General features: G+C 51.6%; 1 protein-coding gene across 2 annotated transcripts in view; it reads right to left on the bottom strand.

Annotated features, from left to right (window-relative positions):
* The window catches only part of LOC102458579 (protein-arginine deiminase type-3-like), a 37849-nt gene that overhangs the window by 8694 nt on the left and 5426 nt on the right, over positions 1-23729 (bottom strand). Inside the window, exons 2-13 of one of the 2 annotated variants that reach the window (XM_014569565.4) lie at positions 16640-16820; positions 15324-15396; positions 13914-13975; positions 12720-12837; positions 11503-11628; positions 7846-8024; positions 7162-7265; positions 6404-6515; positions 5870-5977; positions 4490-4641; positions 1162-1306; positions 457-550 (exon numbers count right to left, since the gene is read on the bottom strand). In XM_014569565.4, the coding sequence (XP_014425051.3) occupies positions 457-550; positions 1162-1306; positions 4490-4641; positions 5870-5977; positions 6404-6515; positions 7162-7265; positions 7846-8024; positions 11503-11628; positions 12720-12837; positions 13914-13975; positions 15324-15396; positions 16640-16820 (1454 nt within the window). The remainder of the gene's footprint in view (positions 1-456; positions 551-1161; positions 1307-4489; positions 4642-5869; positions 5978-6403; positions 6516-7161; positions 7266-7845; positions 8025-11502; positions 11629-12719; positions 12838-13913; positions 13976-15323; positions 15397-16639; positions 16821-23729) is intronic. The other variant, XM_025180687.3, reaches the window with a different exon arrangement.

The raw sequence follows: 23729 nt of genomic DNA on the forward strand, positions 1-23729 counted from the left end.
CCCGGGGCAGCAAGCAGCAAAACATTATGTTGACAGAACTCAGTGGCAGTGTAGACGCAGGTCTAGTTTTGTTGACAAAAGGCCTCTTTTGTCCTCAAAACCCTGTAGTCTAGACACACCCCAAGTGATCCTACTGGGACGTCTAGAAAAGGGTAGTACCCCTCCCCACCATCAGAGTGGATTTCAAAGCTTTTCTGAAATGGCACTGGGATTCTACCCCTGCAGAAAATGAATTCCATTTCTCTGTGTATATAATGAGGGCACAGAGCTACTGCGGGTCAGAAAGTGGATTCATTTCCCCAGGGAAAGTCGTGACAAAACACAACAAATGAAATGCGGGATATTTAAATCCCAGCTTCATTTGCAATTTCAAATGTCTTCATTTGCATCCCTCTCTCGAAAGAGGGTGCAAGTGTAGACATACTCTTAGAGAGAGAGAGAGATGAGCTAACCTACCTTCAAACAGCCTGGCATCTCCATAGCCCTCTTCCTGCTTCTCTGTCAAGAGTTTGTAACAGGCACGGGGGCTGGCTAAGAGCAACCGGAAACCCTGACAAGAGACATACCAGTTCTGGGACAGGTCTTTTGCCAGGCAGTCAGTCACATTTCAGGTTGACAGACCATCTACAAGGGGGTTGTAATAGCCTGCTGGGTCAAACAGATGGGGTAACCACTCTCATTACACCCTCCCTGGAACAGCCAGTTTTCTGGAGCCTGGTAAATTCAGCTCGGAAAGAAGGATCTTGCAGCGGAGAATTCCACATGTTTTTACCTCCCAAAAACGGGCAGGTGACTAGGCAGCACATGGCAGTGCTGGAGCAGACGGGTGCGCTGGGCGTCCGAGGATGGGACCGGAGGTGTTGGAGGGGGCCCAGCTGGTCCCTGTGTTCACAAAAATGTCACATTGTAGGGAAACTTGGTCTCATGGAAGGGAAAGGACAGCTGGCCTGAGAGGTCCCACCCAGTGCGCGGTGCCCCTCTGCCCTGGGACGTCCCACCCAGCACGTGGCAAGGTTCCCTGTCATCTTCCCCCTCCATGTGCAGAATAATCTTTTCTATGTGCACCACCCTTGTGGTGGGCAGTCTGCAGGACGACACTGGAATTTCGGAGTGGGTGCCCATGCACTCAGCTTCCAGGGAGCACTGGCCAGCGTGCCGTACCTGTCGGCCCAGGGCTGGGACAAAGCTCAGGAATTCGTCCACGTGACCCACACACAGCCAGTCGACATAGAGCTCCACGGGGGGCTGCACTTTCTGGGCGTAGAGGAAGTCCCGGACGGCCTTCGTCATCCTCCTGCCGCCAACCCTGGAGGCCCAAGGGAAGCAAGGGAAAAGCCAGACGCATCCTTCAGTTAAGGACAGAATCAGTACCCAAGATGGAGAAGGCCAAATGAAGGCATAAACATTACAGGCTCATGGCTAGCCCCTCGCCGCCCGCCGGCCGGGAGAGTCAGTGTCTAAGCCCTCACAGCGGCAGCGGAAAGCTTGAAAACGTGCCGCGAGCGCCACCTGTGCGGAGTCTGCAGAGAGCCTGAAACCAACTGCTCTGAAGAGCTACTGCCCCGGGAAGCTCTGTGGGGAGTTAACTCCATGACCCACAGCCAGGGCCGGTCCTAACCGATTGGCAGCCCCGGGCAACTGCTCGGTTCGCCCGTAGGGTTGCCAGATGGCTTAACAAAAAAATTCGTCAAGCAAAGGATTCGGGAGGTTGGGCCGAAACGTTGTCACGGCCCACCCCTAAGACCAGCTCTGTCGGCAGCCCATTGAAAATGGAAGCCCCTGGCGACCACCCGGCTCGCCTGCCCCTAAGACCAGCTCTGCCCACGGCTGTGGGGCCCCACTTTGCCTGTGACCCCGGGTACCGCAGGAGGAGAAGTGTGTAGCAGGCCAGGCTCAGCTCCATATTCAGCTACTCCTGGAGTAAGTCCTGGGCGGGGAGGGGGAGGAAAGGTTACGCTTTTGAGCCTCTGTGGGAGGGGAGGCCGGGCCACCCTCACGCTGAGCAGGGAGGAACACCATGAACTGGAGATGGAACATGGATCCCATACCCGTGACCTCACAGTCCCTCAGTCTAGCCCCAAAGGCGGATACAGGACAGACGTGTTATTGCTAACTGCCTGCCCCATGCAAAGTGCAAAGACTACTCCGTGCTTTACACCGTACGTTGCCAGGCAGCGGACGCTGACGACGTAAGTCGTCTCACCTGCACCTTGTCCAAAGGTGCCTGGAATCCGCCTCCATTAGCCCAGGGCTCCTGGCGATGCTGCTTTTCTTGGTCGCTTGCAAAAGGCTTGTGGCCCGTCATTTCATTAGATGTGTCTGTGCCGCACGAGGCCCCAATCCCTGATAACTTACTCTCTAAACCTGCCTTAGCACAAGGGGGTGCATTAGAAGACCTTGGTGGCTCCCTTCAACTCCACCTGTCTGTGGTTGTTTGCAGTGTTTTTGTAGCTGTCTCAGAGTATGTCTACACTACAGAATTGTGTCGGGAAAATGGCCGCTTTTCCGACAAAACCCAAGTTACGTCCACACTGCAATCACGTTCTCCCGAAGTAAATTGAAAGAACAGAGTTTTTTCCGGTGTTGCTAATCCTCTTTCTATGAGGAAGAGGACTTTTTCCAAAAGAGCTCTTTTGGAAAAATGTGTGTGTGAATGGGGAAGAGGGAGTTTTCACAAGAAGAGGAAGGAGGAAAAAGCACAGGTGCCCTGGTGGCCACTCCATCCACAGTAATCACAGCTTACATGAGAGAGCGCGTCCATTCAGTGTGGACGCTCACTTTCAAAAAAGCAGATGGCTTTTTCGATGCTCTTTTGTATGTGGACGCTCTCTTTTGGAAGAAGTTTTTTCGGAAGATCTCTTCCAAAAAAAGGTTCTTCCGAAAAAAGCCTGCAGTCGAGACATAGCCTCAGTCCCTGGATATCAGAGAGACATCTAGTCTTCAAGCTCTGGGTAAGGTCAAAAGTGTCTCCCACCAACAGAAGCTGGTGAATCCGGCCTCACCCTTGTTCCAATGGTTAAGGACTCTCACCGTGAAAAATTCACCCCTTATTTCCAATCTGAATTTCTGTGGCACTTGCACTATTGTGTAAGGACGCAGAACAACAAGGCCAAAATATGAACAACACTTGTTGTAGGTGATGCTACCGCTCCGATGTCTTATTTAAAGTCACAAGATCAGAGACATGTGTCACTGGACACAAGGGCTGCATCTAGACTGGCATGATTTTGCACAAATACTTTTAACGGAAAAGTTTTTCCGTTAAAAGTATTTGCGCAAGAGAGCATCTACACTGGCACGGATGCTTTTGCGCAAAAAGTGCTTTTGCACAAAAGCATTTGTGCTAGTGTAGACGCTGTCTTGCACAAGAAAGCTCTGATGGCCATTTTAGGCATCAGGCTTTCTTGTGCAAGAAATTAACTTGTCTGTCTACACTGGCCCTCTTGCGCAAGAATACTTGCACAAGAAGGCTTATCCCTGAGCGGGAGCATCAGAGTATTTGCACAAGCAGCACTGATTTTGTACAGTACAAAGTCAGTGTTCTTGCGCAAATACTCGCGGCCAGTGTAGACAGGCGGCAAGATTTTGCGCAAAATCATGCCAGTCTAGACGTAGCCAAGTATTGTTGGAGCACACAGCAATTAGCCCATCAGACACTTTGGGGCAGCTTAATAGGACACTGGTTGCAGGGTCTTAGGCACTGAAGAAGAGATGCATTAAAGTGAGGGTTAAAATACTTGTAAGTCCCAGTGTTGCAGGGCTTTGTTGGTACTCCATATCATGGGGTATTTCTGTAAGCTTTTGGGGGGCAAAGGCCAGCTTTTTGGTCTCTGTTTGTACAGCCCCAAGCACACTGGGATCCTGACCCAAGACTGGGGCACCTGCATGATACCACAATGCAAATAATAAAATCTCATCGTAATTAGTAAGTGTTCTATCAATGCAAGACAGTTCTAGGATGAATTAAGGCAGGGGTAGAGAACCTAAGACCCAGGAACCAGATGCAGCCCCTGGCTTGCCTGGATGCAGCCCCTGATGCTCAGGGATTCTCCCATGGGGCTGGAGCACACAAAATCTACTACCCTGAGCCCCCCAGGCACTGGTGTGCAAGGGGAATGTGGGGAGTGCCTTTCTGCTTCTCAGTTGGGGGCCACGTCAGCGGCCTCCCTGGTTTTCCACCCCTGGATTACGTGCAGGACTGCAGCAGAAGGCACGGAGGAATTTGCTAGTTACTGCTGCCAACTGTCAGCAGGTGACTGCCCAATTCAGTAGTTAAACGTCAGTCTTGTTGCGGGGCGGGGGTAGGTTGTAATTCTTGCTGCGTCTGTATCCAGAACTACTGCTGTCCCGCTCACCGGGCGGCCCTTCATATGCTGCTCCCCGGCATGGAGATTCTACCTGGGACACTGTACCCCCTGCAGTTACATCTGTGCCTCCTGCGCTCAGCCGGGAGGAGTCCTTGCTCTGTTGGAACTAGGGGCATGCCCACCTGGGAAAGCTGCTTCCAATGAGGATCCTCCCCAGGGGATACGCCTTCCCACGGACGGTCACCGGGGGGCTGACTTCCAGGTTCCCAAAAGAGTCGAGGCTGGAGACGATTTCGTTAAAAGGTTCTTGGGTCACGTAGCCAAAATCGGGGCCCTTGCAGGGAAGAAGAGGACAGTGAAGAGGAAAGCAGTGAATGGGGTTGGTGCTAAAAGCTCCGTCTGGAACGGGCAACTAAAGAGACCCCATGGTCCAACAGCATGGCAAGTCAGAACTACGGTATTCTGTTCCCAGCATTGCCCCCAACTCCTGGTCAGACTTGGGTGAGTCGCATACTGACAGGGGAAGTAACATGCGGGCTCCCCTCACCTTTGCAAACTGCTTGAGACCTGTAGGTGGGAAACCCTACCCAGGGTTTGCATACAAGTGAACAGGGCTGGCTGTGAAGAAGAGAATTTGAGTTGGCTCTACAGCCCCCAGAGCAGCTGGCGTTTGAGGCATGGAGCTGGGAGGAAAACCAGCTTTTCGATTTTACCCAAAAAGAAACATTTCGGGTACGTCTAGACTACAGGCTTTTGTCAACAGAAGTTTTGTCGACAGTATCTGTCGACAAAACTTCTGTCGACATAGAGCGTCTAGACACATTCAGTTCTGTTGACAAAGCAAGCTGCTTTGTCGACAAAACCCTGTAGTCTAGACGCAACCCTACAGGCAATAACAGAGTTCTGTCGACAGAAGATGTTATGCCTCGTAAAATGAGGTTTACCAGCGTCGACAAAACTGCTGAGTTCTGTCGACGTTATGTCGACAGAACTCAGCGGTAGTGTAGATGCTGGTATATAGTTTTGTCGACAAAACTCAGTAGTCTAGACACACCCTTTTTTTTTTTTTTTTTGGTATATATGGTTGTGACTACTTTCTTCCACTATTTGATCTGAGGAAGTGGGTCTGGCCCACGAAAGCTCATCATCTAATAAACCATCTTGTTAGTCTTTAAAGTGCTACATTGTCCTGCATTTTGCTTCAACTACCCCAGACTAACACGGCTACATTTCTATCACCCTTCAATAGGCTCTGCTAAACAAAAAAAAGTTTGTTTGGGGCTCATCAAACCGTTAATCAAATCCCAACATTTCCGTCCAATTCTGAGTTTGAACTTCATACACCAATTCCATACAAACAGTAAATTTAGACTCAAGTTCTTTCCAAAATGAAAACCCCAAAGGGTTTGTCCTGAAAAAGCCCTGCATTCCATGTTTAAACTGACATCTCGTGGCTCTCCGTGCATTGTTATCAATAGCCTCAAACTGTGTTTTCTGTCCCAAAATGTTTCAACTCAAGCGTATTGAACTCAGTGCAGGCATCACAAGGTAGTGCCACGTACCAAGATGCTCTTAAAAGGGAAGTCCTGCAGCTCTCTATCCCTGGGCGAGTCGAAGACCACGGGAAAGGTTTTATGGGGAGCCTGTACATAGCCGAGCTCCATCTCATCCTGTTAGAGAGGACAGAGAGAATGGCAGACAGACAGGCAACCAACATGGGACTCTAACCCATGGCTGTGGGATCAGGCCTGGGGGGGGGGGAGGGGATCAGCTCACCTCATTGTGCCATTGCTCACCAGCTAATTTTGCTGCAGTTTAAAGACCAGGCTTGTTCAGGGCACCTGCCTGTCTCCAGCTTGCTCTTAGAACTACATCCTAGACTAGCGCCACTCCTCTAGCTTCCAACCTCCCTGCTTTCAGCTGGGGGGGCGGGGTGAGGGAGGTGACCATAGCCTGCTTCCTCACAGAGTGACTGACATCCGCCTACCAGGGCCACCAAACGCCACCCAGCCGCACCGTGTGCCTGTCCATGACTCCGCAAGGCAGCGGAGGGACAGACCCCGTGCATGTGGCTATCCCGCCCTGGGCAATATGACCTGGATCCAGCGGTCCCCGCGGTTCTCCACCTCCGGGCAGATGGTCAACTTGCAGTGGGCTTTCTGTGCGAGTTCGCTCATGGCTTCCACGACGTCAGCATTGTCACTCAAACTGGGTAGGAAACAGGAGAGGAGAGGGAGGCCTGAACTAGGAGACAGATGAGCCCTTCCCCTCGCCCCGCCAACATCCCCCATCACGAGGGAGACCCCCACAGACCTAGGTCAAATCACAATGGATTATGTATTTATCCCACAGGACTGTAAGGGATGAACGACATGAACGAGGTGCTAACTGGCTTGGTTCCTGAGAAGGGCAGATCCCCGCTTCCTGGGTATCAAGAGGGAATTTGTCACCCATCCGTCTCACTGGGGCTTTTGGCCCGAGTGTTCTTGCCCAGCCACGGCACAAGGGCAGGTTGGGGGGGAAGTGGTCCAGGCTATGATCAAGCTATTCCAGGGTCAGTGTTTGGTCTGGTAAGATCTCCACATCTCTGAGTGCGGCGCCTGCAGAGACCCACTCTGATCAGCAGGGCAAGGGCTGCCTCTTCCTACCTCTCCTGCTCTTATATCCCAACGAGGCACTTGGGCCAACGCCCATCACGGTTGGGGGACTGCGCATGGGTTAGATGCTGCGCCTGTGCTGAAGGGCTGCTCTGGACCCGGGGCAGAGGTCTCGGCCCCTTGTAGGATCAAGCCCCCGGTTGGAAAAGGAGAGCTCAGGCTGTTCTCCCATGCCAACTGACCCACCCTGCCCTCACCTGCAGACAAACACCTCCAGAGGCCGCTGAGTGTTGGGAGTCATTATCCAGGGAGCCACCCGGAAAACCACCGTGTCTGTGAAAATCGGGGTCTCAGGAAGACTCTACAGGGGAGGAAAAAGTGGAGCCTAGTCCATCTCCGGAGCTCTCTCTGGATCCCGGCTCGCATTTGGCCTTTGCCCTCTCCCTGCTAGGTCCCCCTCACAGGGAAGGGTCCTTTTCTCCTTCCCTTGGCTGCTCCCCTGCATTCGGTTCCTTGCCCACCCTCGTGCAGGCCCCTCATGCGGCCTTTGCCAGAAGGAAGGGGAGGGTCAGGCCTGGCTCGCAAGGCCGGAGACCTCAATTCCGTTGCTATTCTGAAGCAGTTTCCTCCTGTTAAGCATTTAGCATCCAAACCCTTGGTTCTCATCCCGCCCGGACTGTGCCACCAGTGTTATGGGTCACACCAACAACCCTCGACACCAAAGCCTGCTGCTGTTTCAGTGAGGGAAGCAGCTCCACTAGCTGGTGGCAGGTAGGGGCCAGCTACGGGCAGTGGACAGGACACACGCTCTTTGCCAGCGTGATTCAGGAGCAACGAGAAGGTTGGCACAGAGCGCTCCGGGCCAGCAGCTACTGACCAAGCGGCTCATCAGGAAAGAGCAAGTCTCTCTCATTTACCGGGCCCAACTGCTCTTATTGTACCTCAGTGGGCATGTCCAGCAGGGTGACGTGGAAGGATACCAGCCCCGAGAAGTCAGCGTCCGGGAAGGCCAGCCCCTCCACGTAGAAGGTATCCTCCTCTCGTCCGCTGGCACGCTCCACTACGTAGGAGAGCTCGTGTGACCCCAGCACGTGCTCATACTGCTGGAGAACGTCATCGCCTGGGGACACAGAGGAGCATAGGGACATGTCAGGGGAACCACGCTGTGCCCAATGGACAGAGATAGCTGCACTATTCCCAGCTCCTGGGAATCAAGCTTCTAGATGTGACAGGACACACGTCGGATGATGGGCTCTTGCCTTCAAGAAAGATGTGGAGAAATCAGAGAGGGTCCAGGAGAAGAGCAACAAGAATGATGAAAGGTCTAGAGAACATGAGCGATGAGGGAAGACTGAAAGAATTGGGCTTGTTTAGTTTGGAAAGGAGAAGACCAAGAGGGGACATGACAGAGGTTTTCAAGTATCTAAAAGGGTGTCAAAGGGAGGAAAATTGTTTGCCTTGGCCTCTGGGGGTAGGACAAGATGCAATGGGCTTAAACTGCACCAAGGGAGGTTGAGGTTGGACATTAGGAAAAACTTGCTACCTGTCAGGGTGGTTAAACACTGGAATAAATTGCCCAGGGAGGTTGTGGAATCTCCATCTCTGGAGCAGGTTGGACAGACATCTATCAGGGATGGTCAGACGATGCTTGGTCCTGCTGAGAGCAGGGGACTGGACTCAATGACCTCTCGAGGTCCCTTCTGGTTCTAGTTTCTATGATTCTATGCTGCAGAGACCTTGTCTACATGGACAATGAGCCCCAATAGCGTAGCTGCACTGGTGCAAACTAAGGAGGTTAAATATAAATTAATTTACTAGTCAACTAGTCAATGGAATTTCCATCAACTACTCGATAGGCACTTCTGCATTCCTCCTTTGAAATGTACAAGAGCCCCAGTGGGGGCTCTTGTGCATTTCAAAGTCGGAACTTTGAGTGCAGCGGGAAGTCCTACGGACTCTGGGCTCCATGCAGGCGCTTCTGCTTTGAAATGCGCAAGAGTCCCAGCAGGGACTTTGGCCTCCCATAGAAGTGCTCGGATTGTCAAAAGAGTTGAAGACCCAGCAGCTTCCCTGGAAATCAGTGGGTGGCTCAGCAGATTTGAAAACCAGGCAGACTTTTTCAGAACCAAAACCTGGCTTTGGGAGCAGTGACGGGGGAGGGGGCACTGAGGCCTCTAGACCCAGTTGTCCCTTGTTCAGTTCTGCCATGTGTGGACAGGGGAGTGGAAAGGAGAAGGCTATTTGGGCCTGACCAGGAAGAAGAGCAGAGCACTGCTAACCCCTTGGTGTGGGAACCCTGGTTAGAGCCGAGAGCCTGGGCCAAGCCCAATGGATGGGAACGCAGACCCTAGAAACTCATCAGCCAGCCCTGTTCCAAGTTCTTGCTACTCTCCCTTTGGGGACTTCTATACCTGGCAGGGATGGGACCCGAGCCAGCAGGCTAACACATCCCTGCTCGGACAGTGACCAACACTTAGCGATTCCTGGCAGGATGAGTTGGGCCACAAAGGGGCCCTACACAGGCAAGTCCTGGCAGAGGCTCCTATGGTTCCGCTCTGGCTTTTAATGAGTAAAACCTACATTTGGTGCCGCACGTCGACACTTCTTTGGTAAATGTTGATTTCACCACAGACGTGCAAGCCACCAACTAAATTATGTTCACCGACAATAACTGAAATTTACAAATAAGCAGCATGTCTCTCACTTTGCCTAAACACCATATTTGTAAAGGCCGGCAAATCCTTGGATACCTGTGGATATATAGAGCGGATATCCACATCCATGGGTGTGGACGCAGATATCCGCCCCTCATTTCCATGGCTACGGACGGGCATGCAGATACAAAATTTGGATCTGCCCAGGGCTCTAGATATTTGGTCCAATTCCAGTGATTTAGACTTTTAAATTAGGCTTGTTACAAATGAATTAGCAACCGGATAGTAAAAACAGGCTGGAAGCGTTGATTTACTTTGTAGAGTGTGACTTAGGCTGACACATTTGAGTTTAACAATTTATGACGCTTTAATTCTTTGACTCACAACATCTATGGTCACTGAGCAATTGTCACACACACATGAATTCTCAGCACCTGAAAATTTAAATCATTATTGTTTGAAATTCTAAAAAAAAAAAAAAAAAAAAAATCAGTTTGTCAAGCCTGTGCGTAAAGCACCACGCTCCACACTCGTCAGCCTCATACACAGATCAAAGTCTCCATCTCCAAGTGTCCCCCGTCCTTGCAGCAGCTTTTAAGTCTGACGCAGGGTAGTCAGGTTACAGTTACCTCTAACTTGCAATCCCAGAAGCTGCAATTACCTGCAGCCCACAGTCACTTAGAAAGGGGCGGAATTCTCACTCTGCCTTTGAAAGCCATCAAAGAAATTGCTTCCACTCTGATCCTGCCAGCCAGCCGTTCCTCTCATCCACGTACAGATGGATCACGAAGACTGAATTCCCCTGTGTGTCTGACGTTTGCTCCTCACTGACCCACATAGGGGACTCTCTGGATTTTCTCGTCCCATGAGGGCCGTCCTTAACATGTTTGGTGCCCTACGCCCCCCAAGTACCTACAGATTCCATCTTCTATGGGGGAGGGCACTCCATGGGGCAGGGCTGTGCAGGCAGGAGATGGGGGGGCAGGAGGAGGGTAGGGAAGCGGATGAGGGAGCAGGCAGATCGAGTGGTGCAGCTGGCGGGAGGCAGAGCAGCCTGCCTGAACTGTCACTGTCAGGTAGAGGAGGGGGTGGAGGATTGGGGCAGGGCACTCAGAGGTTAGGGGACTGTGTTGGACAGGTCCAAGAGGCAAAGCAGAGGGAGGACTGGGCTGGTGCTGCCCACAGTCGGTAGTGGATCTAGGCATATGCACCATAGGGCACCTCTGGTGCCCCAAATTTATTGGTACCCTACACAACTACATACAGGTGTATGCCTAAGGACGGCCCGGCTTCCCAGACTGGGAGAGAAGGAGGAGCTGTTGGTCCCCAAGTGGAACACAGCACCTCCGTCCTTCCCCAGCAATTAGCAGGCCCTGGACGGGGAGGAAGAGACACAAGGGGAAAGGACTCTGAAGCCGGCTTTCGCTGGGGGAACAGCTTTGTTTGATATGGCAGCAGAGCTTGTGCCCAAAGAATAAAACCGTGCCCTGCAGGAAGGGGCGGGCCAACTTTGGAACCAGTCCTTGGTTCTCCCTGGACTGGAGAGGCGGGCCAGCCACGTGCTGCGTGTGGACGCTTTTGTGAGACTGGGCAAGAGTGTGGAAGCAGGTGGATGCAGAGAATGACCGGCCTGCGGGGAGCCCCCAGGGTGCCACAGCGAGAGAACAGCTAATCGGAGGGCAGATTTACAGCCTGATCCTGCTCCCCTTGAAGTCAAGACCAAAGCTCCCATTAGCTCCTGTGGGAGCAGGACCTTGGATGGACCCAGTATTCCAGCCAATTTTTACTGCCACTCTGTTCCATTTGCCATGGAGCAGGGTCCTGAAGTGCCACCGCTCACCACAGTAGGTTATCAGGTCAGGCAGTGGAGCAAAGGCAGAGAGAATTCGGTCTCGGCAGAGCTGGAATTCCAAGCCCGCAGTAGCCAGAAGGCCAGATACTCACCCCGCACGTGGAAAACTCCCACTTTGTCTGCATCAGACACGGAAACATGAAGAACCAGCTTGTGGTCGTCAAAGATTGCATCGGGGCCTTGCGTTCTCAAGATCATACATGACATGTCCCGAAGGTCTGAGTACAAGAGGAGACCAAGAGAGAAAAGAATGGGACTTACAGAGCTACAATTCATTTGCAAATTTGACACTATCAATTTAGGATTAAACAAAGACTGCGAATGGCTAGCCTACTACAAAGGCAGTTTCTCCTCTCTTGGGGTGTGTCTAGACTACATGCCTCCGTCGATGGAGGCATGTAGATTAGCCAGATCGGCAGAGGGAAATGAAGCCGCGATTAAAATAATCGCGGCTTCATTTAAATTTAAATGGCTGCCCCGCTCTGCCGATCAGCTGTTTGTCGGCAGATCGGGGCAGTCTGGACGCGCCACGCCGACAAAGAAGCCTTTCTTGATCGGCACAGGTAAACCTGGTTTCACGAGGCATACCTGTGCCGATCAAGAAAGGCTTCTTTGTCGGCGTGGCGCGTCCAGACTGCCCCGATCTGCCGACAAACAGCTGATCGGCAGAGCGGGGCAGCCATTTAAATTTAAATGAAGCCGCGATTATTTTAATCGCGGCTTCATTTCCCTCTGCTGATCTGGCTAATCTACATGCCTCCGTCGACGGAGGCATGTAGTTTAGACGTACCCTTGGTGTTCACACCTCCAGATCAGCTGCTAGAAGTGGACCTCATCCTCCCTGACTGAATTGATCTCGTTATCTCTGGCCTTCCTCTTGATTGGTACTCCTTTCTGTTCATGTGCCAGTATATTTATACCTGCCTCTGGAATTTCCACTACATGCATCTGACAAAGTGGGTCTTTGCCCACGAAAGCTTATGCTCCAATAATAGTCTATAAGACTTCTCATTGTTTATTACAGATATGGATCATCAAGTCTCTGGAACCTAACTTTGTGTCAGGAAAAAACACACACAAAACAAAACAAAAAACAGAACTCCACCCACCAAACCACGTGTAAGAGGCCAAGACCTCAGCTTCTTGGGCTAGTGTCCAGTGTTGGCATCTTTTATATAGGTGTAGTAGCTTCTTAGAACTCATCTAGCATCTGGCAGTCTGGCCTGACCTGGCTGGAATTTCACACATTCCGCATCATCGGGTTAACACCTAGCCCCAAAGCAGTGATCCTTCCATTCCCAGCCAGTACCTGCATAAGATCGCACACAGAAATCCATGTTGTCCATCTCGGAGGACTTTGGGTCATCCCTATCACAGTTCACCAGTAGAATAGCTCCTTGCCCATCTGGGCCCCATATCCACTCTTTCTGCAGAAGTAAAACGAAGACAGGCTTGGTATGGAAATGAGGAGCAAGACCAGAGAGCTGGAACCCAGTTCTTTTCACTACTACAGTAACACAAGCTGAAAGGACAGGCAAGAGAAATAGCTGTTTCCTGTTGCACAAGCCCCTATGGAAAGGGTTTCCCAGCTCTTCTTCGTGTTATCCAGCTCAGAAATGTATGAGCTTCCACGTTCCAGCCACTGAAACACATCCACTGTTTTAAAGGCAAGCACTTTGCTATGAGCACAGGACTGAGCCAGGATCTGCTGATACAACTGGGTGGCAAACTTTCCCAGCCGATGGACATTTCAGAAATATCAACAAATGTATGTCAATCAAAACATTTCAGTCATTGAAACATTTTGTTTACTACTTTTTCTGTAATTAGCTTACAATTTCTGCATAAAACTCAGAGAGCTAACATTTTTCACCTTGAAAATGTCAAAACTAAGCACTAACAATTTCAAAACATCTCACTTTTTTCTTCCAAAGTCAAAACATTGTCAAAACTTGACCCTTTCCTGGGAAAAGTTTCTGTTTTGACAAATTGACATTTAAAAAAAAAGTCACTAAGGGTTGTCTACGCAGGGACACTCAGAAAAGATAATCCACATTAACGAAAGATGTGATTTTTAAGTGGATTAGCATTAAACTCCTTTGTGGTTTTAGCCAGAATTAAAGTAGCCCTACTCCAGTCTAGTTTAGCTTCCAAAGTGAATTATTAAATTGAATGAAGGCCACTATTATTCTAAATGAGAGCATGTTCACACAGGGATTTAATGCAGTTTAACTAATTCACTTAAAATTCACACCTTTAGTTAATTCAGATTAGTGTTCCTGAGCATCCCCATGTAGACAAGCCCTTAAGTAATGTGGTAGCTCCTTTAATGCTTCTGCAGGCCACCAGCAGGAGCTGCAGGCCACAGGGTTAGAGAAAACGTGATTGACAGTATGTCTCCTTTACACTCCACTCTCAGCTGGGGAGTTCCAGGACCATCAGCTCAGAATTTCAGCCTCCTGGTCTCTCTCTTTCCATGGGTGTAAAGATGGATCACACTCACCTTATCTGTTGTTCCCCTCTGCACCACCCCGCTGCGAGTTGTATCAGCATCCAGGGAGACGTCTGCAATGGCACAAGAGAAGCAGAGCACGCATGGGGAAGGAGGTTACACTGAGAACCAACAAACTGGACTCAAAACCTCTTTCTAGCCATGTGTGGGATCTTCAGTACTCAGAGCAGAGATGGCGGGGGGGGAGGGGGAATCCTTCAGCAGGGACGTCCTAACACAGGCTTCTTTAAAGGTGTGCAACCCACATCACCTCAGGGCCTGACTGAGCCCAGCTCAATGGGGAGGAGGGGCGAGCTATAAGGGAATGGGTCTCCACTAAAGAATGGGGCTCAGGTCAACCAGCCTGGCCCTATGAGCAGAGCCGCTTGAAAATTCTCCATCAAAATTGTCTTTGACTAAATGAAAATATTTACAAAAAACATTTGCTTTCCACCGACATTTTTGAGATTTTTTTCCCCCCATTGAAAACAGAATGCCCACAAACTGAGGCGGGAATGCTGCCATGGTGCCTTATGGTAGTTGTAGGTTAGATGCCTCTTGCCCTATTATACCCTCTGAGCCAGGCTTCTGGCTGAACTACATCTCCCAGAATGCACCATAGTAGTGTGGGTACCTTGCTGGTTGCTATGCTTGACAGTGGGTTGTGAGTAACCTCCACTGGCTGCAGCATGGCCCAGCAGGGCAGGGGATAAGTCATTATGCAAGGGGGCTTCAAACCTGTCTGATGAGTTCTTCCCCAGGGAGCGGAACAGTGGGAAGAAGGGGAGTGGAGCCCTGGCTGGGGGGCAGGGTTGGAAGTGAGTGGGTGAGTTTGGGTGTCTGAGAGCATGGAAGAGACAGCCTAGGGAAAGGGGCTGGAATTTAGGGGCCCAGTCTCCCCCATCTCAAGGGGGGCTGAGGCATCCTAGGCCTGCCCTGTAACCAGATTACATCTGTGCTGTATCCTGGAGAAGCAATAAACACCCTCTATTCTACTGGCTGGTGGAGTCTGTTCGTGCCATTACGGGGGTGCAGGAGACGGGAAAACCTCAACGCGCCGTCACACAGCCCATAATGCACCAATTCCCCTTCCCAAGGGGGAGACAGTGGTGCTTCATGGGAAATGTAGTTTGACTAAGAATCCCAGAGGAAAATGGGAACATGAGGCTCTCAAACTATAACTTCCATAAGTCACTGTGGCAGCATTTCCAAAGAGAAATATTTTCACTTTTGAATCTTCACTCAAAAATTAAAATTCCTGAGTGCTTCTCCCTCCTCCCCCACCCGCACTTTTGCCAGTGTATCCAGACGCCATCATAGAAAACACAATTTCCCCCCTCCTGCCCAGTACTTTGGGGGGGGAAGGGAGTAGTACTTTGGGGCTGAGTTTATGGAACAGATGGATTCTTAGGTTCTACTTACCAATACAGGTAAGGTAGAGCATGGTACTATGTATAGCTGTCCCCCCATCTTGCCCGTAGTATGAAATCCTAACCTGCAAAGACATCATCCAATCAACATGGCCACTTTTACTCTCTGCTTCGCTACAGGCAATGTTGTCTTAAAACAGACACAGCCTGGGGACCTAGCACTTGCCATGGATGAAACCGGAGTGAGTATCCTGCGTGTGGTCTTCCACTTGACAAAGCCCTGGCTAGGATAATTTAGTTGGGGTTGGTCTTGCTTTTAGCGGTGGTGGGGGGTGGACTCGATGACCTCCTGAGGTTTCTACCAACCCTAAGATTCTAAGCTGGGAGCAACCAGGAGTGCTGTGCACGCGACTCCATCATTAAGAATCGTGATTTTAAGATGAGAGGATGGTTGTGCGGCTCAGGACCTAGGCCAGGACTCAGGCATTCTGGGCACAATTCTACATCCCTCATCTATGAAGGAGGATTATATTTCCCTTATTCCACTGTCGGTTTTCTCCAGGTAGACCAGCAGCTCTCTGGGGGTCCTCAGACTATGTCTAAGATTTCCAAGGGGTTCTGGACTGCCATTCAAAAACGTTAAAGGGTTTGCATATGAAAAAAAAAAAAAAAGTTGAAAAACCACTCGTTTAGGCTCTCCTGGCCAGGGATGGTCACTGTACAGCATGTAGCCCAGGGGCTCTGCAGATGCTACTGTAATACAAATACTAATTCAGAGACAAGTCGTATCGCTCCCTCGTGGAAATGTGCAACAGGATAACGAGTCTAAATAATCAACAGCCCTTCAGCAAGTGGAAACAAAGGAGCAGGTCCAGGCTGCTGCAACGAAGCAGTTTTATAGCTGGGCTGTTTTCCTAGTCAGCGAGGCAACAAAAGTCCTGCCTGGAAATGCATTGCCCAGGGATTCATGGGATACCCCGCTCATTCTAATGCCCCAACATGGGCTCCCTTAGCAAGCAGGCATGTCAGCAGTCAAAGCACAGCGTCTTCAGGCCTGGCCTTAGGGCAAGGCAAGCAAGGTGGTGGCTTTGGACCCCGTGCCTTCAGGGCCCTGTGCTGTCCAGCGCCTGCCTGCCCAGCTGCTCGCTTGCTGCCCTGGCTGGAAGCCGTCCGGCCATGCGGTGAAGCTAACCACAACATGCCGCTTTGAGCCCTGCAAACTCTTTGGCCAGGCCTGAGCATCTTTGTTCATCAACTTCCAACACCCTTTGGCCTGGTCCAGCCGGGGCTTCCAAACAGCAGCGCCCGCACTCATGGAAGTCTGCCCTTGTGTTTCTCCCAAGGTTGTTTCTCGCCTTCCAAACGCACCTTATGATCATTGATGTCTTTGCTCGGGGCCTTCATAGTCACCATCACCTCCACCTCATCATCTAGGGGCCATCTGGGCACACACGTTGGTACCTTGGCAACCTGAGGGTTGTGGACAATATAGATGTCAACACCAGGGGTGCCACGGACATTGAACGATGTAGCATCCTTCGGGGCTGATCTGAGGCAGAGGAAGAACATTCAGTTACCGTCGCAGCTGGAAATCCCATCCACTCCCTAGTTCAGCTCCATAAAGATGCTACAGAGTCAGACAGCTCCACTGGCCACCTGACAGCGCCTGTTCTAAGGCGAGGGAATTCCACAGTAAATGCAAAGGCTGTGGGCAGAGTCAGTGACACCCCGGCAGATCCTGTTGTAAACTGCCAGAGTTTGTACTTCAAGAGCAGACATGTGGGAGGGGAGCCAATAGTATTCAGTACTTTGGTGTGGGCAGGGATAGCTGAGATCTTGGAATACGAAGGCCAAGTGGATCATTCTTCCAACACAGATTACGAGAGCTTGCTGCCTCTGTTACAAGTCTATGTATCATAGAATAAGGGACCTTGAAAGGTCATTTAGTCCAGTCCCCTGCGCTCCTGGCAGGACCAAATATTTCCCTGGCTGGTTTTTGTCTAACCTGCTCTTAAAAATATCCAGTGAAGGAAATTCCACAACCTCTCTAGACAATTTATTCCAGAGCTTAACCAACCTGTTAGGAATTTTCTTTTCCAAACGTCCAACCTAAACTCCCCTCGCTGCAATCTAAGCCCATTGCTTCCTGTCCTAACCTCAGAGGTGAAGAACAACACATTTTCTCCCTCCTGGTACTATTTTATGTACTATGAAACTGTTACGTTTTTCGTTCTTTTTTAGACCATCACTCATTTTGTTGCTCCTTTCTGGACTGTTTCCAATTTGTCCACATTTTCCCGAAACGGTGCCCAGAACTGGACACAATACTCAGGTTGACACAGAGTAGACCAGAAGAATATCTTGTGTCTTGCTCATAACACTTCTGCAAACACATTCCAAGTTCACATTTGCTTTTTTGCCCCAGTGTCACCCTGTTGACTCATATTTAGCTTGTGATCTGGTAGAACCCCCAGATCTCTTTCCCAGGACCGGATTAAGGCCTGGGCTATCCGGGCAGCTGCCCAAGGTGCCAACCAATGGGGGGCAACTGATGGCATCTGTAAGGGACGTGCAGCACCCCTTATAGCTGCCATCAGGCGCTACATGTCTGGCTCCCAGATCATGGCTATAGCAGCTCCCAGTTGCGACCCTGCAGCGGCCGCCCGGGGCGAGGGCTGCGTTAACCCCTGCAGCACCGGCCAGCAGCGCACTTCCCCCCATGGTTGTGGGGCCCTCCACGGCCAGGCTCGGCCTGCCATGTGCGGCCCTGGGCTGCGCGCCAGAGGTGGTAGCTGGGCCGGGCTGAGCCGATGCGCCGTGCCGCTGCCAGCTCTGTGCACCCTCCCCCATGCGCCGGGCGTGGGTGGGGCCACACATACATCCTCCCCCATGCGCCGGTGCAGGTGTGGGGCCGCGCATGCGCCCTCCCCCATTCCGGGGTGCAATTCAACTGTCTGCCCGGGGTGCTGGAATGGCTCGGTCCAGCCCTGCCCTTTCCACAGCACTCCATCCTAAGCAGTCATTTCAAATTGCGTCTGTGTGCAGTGGATTGTTCCTTTCTAACTGGAGTACTTTGCATCTGCCCTTAATGAAGTTCGTCCTGTTTACTTCAAACCAGGTCTCCAATTTCTCAACATTACTTTGAATTTTAATCCTGCCCTCTCATGCACTCGCAACCCCGCCCAGAGTGGCATCAACCGCAAACTTTATCAGTGTACTCATCGAGACGTCATCGAAATCATTGACCAGAACGGGTCTTGGCAGGACCCTTTGTGGTACACCCTTCCAGCATGACTGAGTCATTAATAGCTACTCTCTGGTGCCCCGGGGCCAGCATAACTGTAGGGGAGTCGACAGTCATGCTGGGCCCCTGGGTTAGGGGGAGGGGCGCCGTGTTTCTGGAAGGGGCAAAGCCTTGGGTGGGAGGGGAAGATCTGGGGCCATCAGTCCTCAGTGCTACCCAGAATGCACCATGCTCTGCTCCCTGCCTTTAGAGTCGCCCACACCACGCTGCTCAGGGCTCCGGCGGTGATTTAAAGGGCCTGGGACTCCAGGCACGGCTGCTGCCACAGGAGCAAAGCAGCAGCCAGGAGCCCTGGGCCCTCAGGCCGTTGCCCCTCCCCACTACCCCACCCCAGCAGCAGGCCTATCGCTGAGAATGATTTTTCAACCAGTTATGCACCCACTGTAGAGAGACTCCATCTAGGTTGCATGTTCCCTGGTTGGTTAACAAGAAGGTCACGCGAGACAGGATCAAATGCTTTGCTAAAGTCAAGATAAACCGCATCTACCACTTCCCCCAGCCACCAGGCTTATGCTCCTGTCAAGGAAAGCAATTCGGTTGGTTGGAGAGGATTTGTTCTTGACAACTCCATGCTATTACTTAACGCCTTATCTTCTAGGTCGGGGTGGCCAACCAAGCCTGAGAAGGAGCCAGAATTTACCAATGCGCATTGCCCAAGAGCAACAGTTGTCACCAGCCCTGATCATCTCCCCGCCACCGCTCTCAGCACATCCCGCCCACAGGCAGCCCCACCGCTCAGCGCTGCCTTCTCCTTTTCCTCCTGCCCACTGGGATCAGCTCTTTCTCAGTGGGAGACACTGGAGGGGGGAAGCATGGGGGTGACAGGCTCAGTGGAGAGGACAGGACGTGGCAGGCCTAGAGCAGAGCTGGGGGTCAGCGCCTGGCGTACTCGAAGCTGTATTTCATCAGGCCCTGGGCGACGAGCCCTAAAGCAGGGGAGTTCTGGGGGACAGCAGGGACAATCCAGTCCATGTGGAGAGAGACCGCTCCGCATTCAGGCAGATGCCGGCCTTCAGCCCTTGCTAGCCAGTGACCTCGGAACGGCCCCTTTCAGCTGCCCAGGACAGAGGACCCCTGGCAACCCGAACTCATCCTTAAGAATCCACCTCTTCTGTTAACTCCAATGACCAGGCCTGTCGACAAGGGGAGGGGGCGCCAAGTGGGCAGTTGCCCTGGGGCCCAGTCATTCAAAGGCAGTGACAGCAGCTGGCCCCACCCCTTCCATCCACAGCCCCGCCCTCTTCCGGGGCACTAAGCCGGCCTCCTCCACATCTTGCTCGGAGGGTGGGGGGGCAGGATGGCTGTCGGCACCATTGCTCACGAGTCACGGCCTTCGCACCGTCTCTGTGGTTAGAGCAAGGATCCCTCCGGGCAGCTGTGCACACGCCAGTCACACCCAGCCAGCCGCCAACCCAGGAAAGCAGCTCTTGCCAAACAGGTGGAGTTCAGCTCTCAGTAAAGCAGAGAGAACATGCTTTTCCCAGCCCTCCTCCCCGGATGGAGGAACCTGTCGGGCTGGCAGGCCCCAGCTTATGCTGCGATTTGGCAGAGCAGGGTCAGGAAGGAGACACGCAGTCCCAAGGCACGGTGCTCCTTGCACAGCCTCCTCACCTCAGCAGACAGCGCATGGGGGACACGAGCCTATGGCTCCTAGGGAACGAGTGGTTAGAGGCAGCTCGGCTTTCCAGGGAACAGTGCAGGGAGGATGCCTTGGGAGCATCAGATTCTGTTCCCACAGCTCATGGGCTTGAGTCAATCTCAGCCTGGGAAGCTGGTTGCTTCCCCTTTTAGTGTGCGTGCGACCATCGCCAGAGCCCTGTGGAGACACTCAGGCTACGTCTACACTGGCATGATTTTCCAGAAATGCTTTTAACGGAAAAGTTTTCTGTTAAAAGCATTTCCGGAAAAGCACGTCTAGATTGCCAGGATGCTTTTCCGGAAAAACACTTTTTGCGGAAAAGCGTCCGTGGCCAATCTAGATGCGCTTTCCCACAAAAAAGCCCCGATCGCCATTTTCACCATCGGGGCTTTTTTGCAGAAAACAGAACTATGCTGTCTACACTGGCCCTTTCGGGCAAAAGTCTTTCGGAAAAAGACTTTTGCCCGAATGGGAGCAGCATAGTTTTTCCAGAAAAGCACTGATGATTTTACATTAGATCGTCAGTGCTTTTCCGGAAATTCAAGCGGCCAGTGTAGACACAGCCAATCTGTATCCACATCTGCAGATGTCAAGGCAGATATCCACTGCTCCCTTTTGCAGATGCGGCTACCCACAGATATAAAGTGGTATCCGCAGATTTGCAGGGCACTAAACACAGCCCCTAGGAGCCAAAGACATGGATCAGAACCTTATTGCACTCGGCACTGCACAAACCAGGACAAAAAGACAACCTCTGCCCCAAGAGGCTTACAAACCAATGCATGATACAGACAGGGGCGTACAAGGAAACACCGAGATGGCACAGGCCAGCACGGTCTCAGCACATGTGCCTGTTTCCAGTGGGTCTCCCAGCAAAGGAGGGACTGCCTCCTTGTTAGAAGGGGTTTTCCTTGAGGACAGAGTCTGGCTGGTTGTTGCAGCTGTTCTCTTCCTGCCAGTTCATGCTGCATGACTTAGGAGGAGAGGCTGAGGGATTTGGGCTTGTTTAGTCTGCAAAAGAGAAGAGTGAGGGGGGATTTGAGAGCAGCCTTCAACTCCTTGAAGGGGGGTTCCAAAGAGGATGGAGAGAGGCTGTTCTCAGTGGTGGCAGATGGCAGAACAAGGAGCAATGGTCTCAAGATGCAGGGGGGAGGCTTAAGTTAGACATTAGGAAAAACTATTTCCTTAGGAGGGGGGTGAAACACTGGGATGGGTTCCCTGGGGAGGGGTTGGAATCTCCATCCCTAGAGATTTTTAAGTCCCAGCTTGACAAAGCCCTGGCTGGGATGATTGAGTTGGGTTGGTCCTGCTTTGGGCAGGGGGTTGGACTTGATGACTCCTGAGGTTTCTGCCAGCCCTGGGATTAGCAATGAAGGTTGGTTCCATGGGGGAGGCTTTGGACTGAGATTCCTGGCCACACCGGTGAGCCCACTGCTTGTCCATCCTCCTGGCAGCCAGCACGGAGGTACCAGCTCAGGGTTAACCAGGCACAGAACAAACAAGAGATCACATCACAAAACCTGCCCTCTAAGTAGCTGTGCACGTAGATGAGGATTGCCAAAGCTTTCCCCATCCTGCAGCAACAGCTTCGTCTCCTGGGTATTAACTGTTATTAAGACTCCCAATGGGGTGGTGCACAAAGATGATTAAAGACAAAGGGAGAGGCAGGGATGGAATCGAGTCTGGCAGGTAAGGAATGTAGCTCCCCAACCCCTGCTCTGGGTCTTTTCCAGTCAGTGTCCTGCTCTTCTTTGGGACACGATGCTTCTAGCCATAGTGCTGCCAACCCCCAGTGCTGGGGGAAAACAAAACAAAACAAAACAAAACAAAAAAAACCACCCCTCATGAAAATTATAAGATTCAAATAAAATACAGGTGGGGCTCAGCATTCCCTGTAAACTGGGCGTTTGGGAAGCCACCCAGGAGAGATTCAAATGCCACCCAGCTGATTTTCAGAGCGCCCATAGCCAGCTGCATGTGTTTCTACAGGTGGTGCACAGTCACACATACCTCGGTGCACATAAAATTTATTATGCACATGGATGAAAAAAATTAGAGGGACTGTTGGTAGGGCTCTTATTTGTTAATACCTGGTCTGTGAGCTGTTAGGGATGTTCATGAAAAAAGTTCTCATGAAATTCTCAATGAGACTCTGGGAGCTCATGCTTTAAAGGGCGGTGGGGGGCAGGGGAGAAACCCACAAAGAAACCCACCAAAATAAATTAAAAAAAAAAAAAAAAGGCAGAAACACTGATGGCAGGTTTCAGAAACATTGATGTATTCACACGCATACAAGCAAGGAGATTGGGTGTAGACTGACCTGTCCAAAAGTAAGTGTGCCCCCAAAAAAATGCAGCTTTGGGGCAATCAAAATTATTTGCCAATCTAGGACAAATTCAGTAAATAGTTTTTTTTCCAAATTAAAAAAAGTCAGAAGTTCCTTTCAGCATTTTCTGAATGAACCATATTGTTTTTAAATAAACCAGGTTGCTTGGAATTGTTTAGACATGTTTGGTTTTGATTTTTTTTTTTTTTTAAAGACATGGGGGTCCTTTCAAATTGATATTTTCTGAGCAAAATGCCACTTCAAAACCAGCCTTTCGAAAGGTTTCCTTCTCCCCAAAGAAACGAGGGTGTTTTTTCAGTTGCTTTGTTTCAGCAAGACCAAAACACCAAGGCAACAGTTTCCTTTCAGTTTGGAACGAAAGGGGTTTCAGGGGAGATCTCTTGGCTGGGGGACTGAACACACAAACCGGCGATTCCCTCAGCTCTCACTGGGTGCATTCTGCAGTGGCGGCGGCTGGAGCCCCTCCGTTTGGCTGTCCTGTCGGGCCCAGTCTGCTCCTGGCCTCGCAGAGTCTGCTCCACTAAGCAACCCTCTGCATTTACAGCACGGGTGGGGAACCTAACGCCCCGGGGTGGGATGTGGCCCCTGACTTGCCTGGCTCGGGGCTCCCCCAGGGCTGGGACACACAATAGCTACTAGCCAGGGCCCCCCTGAAGCTCTGGGGCGCAAGGGGAATCTTTCTCCTTCACAGTCAGGGGCTGCCTCAGTGAAGGTGTTTCCCCCCCTTCTCACTTGTATATGGCCCTCGACTGATTTTCCTGTGAGTTGGTGCCCCCCCCACCCTGACTCAGTGGTGCTCCCTGCCCCCCTCCCTCTGAACCCTGAAGAGCCCTCAGTAGATCGTACGAATCCGTGACACCCGGGGGCCATTCTCTGAGCTAGCTACAAAACAGTCTGTCTATAGGCGGGAAGTTATACAGGCCTGTGGTGCCCACGATCCACCAATATTCAGAAACGTGGGCCCAGCTTTTATTTCAGAGCCGCCCCGTCCACAGGATGCACCAGGGCAACCATCCCAGGCCCTGCACTTCAGGGGCTGCAGGGTCCTAGACGGCCTGAAGGGCTAGTGGGAGGTACAGTGCTGGCAGCAGTGCGTGACCCAGCCCCAAGCTGCCCCGCTCCACCCCTTTCCCCAAGCCCTTGCCTCTTCCCACCACTGCTCCACCCT

Source organism: Pelodiscus sinensis, chromosome 24 (assembly GCF_052426305.1).
Source record: "Pelodiscus sinensis isolate ZL-2025 chromosome 24, ASM5242630v1, whole genome shotgun sequence".
Taxonomy (NCBI): Eukaryota; Metazoa; Chordata; order Testudines; family Trionychidae; genus Pelodiscus; species Pelodiscus sinensis.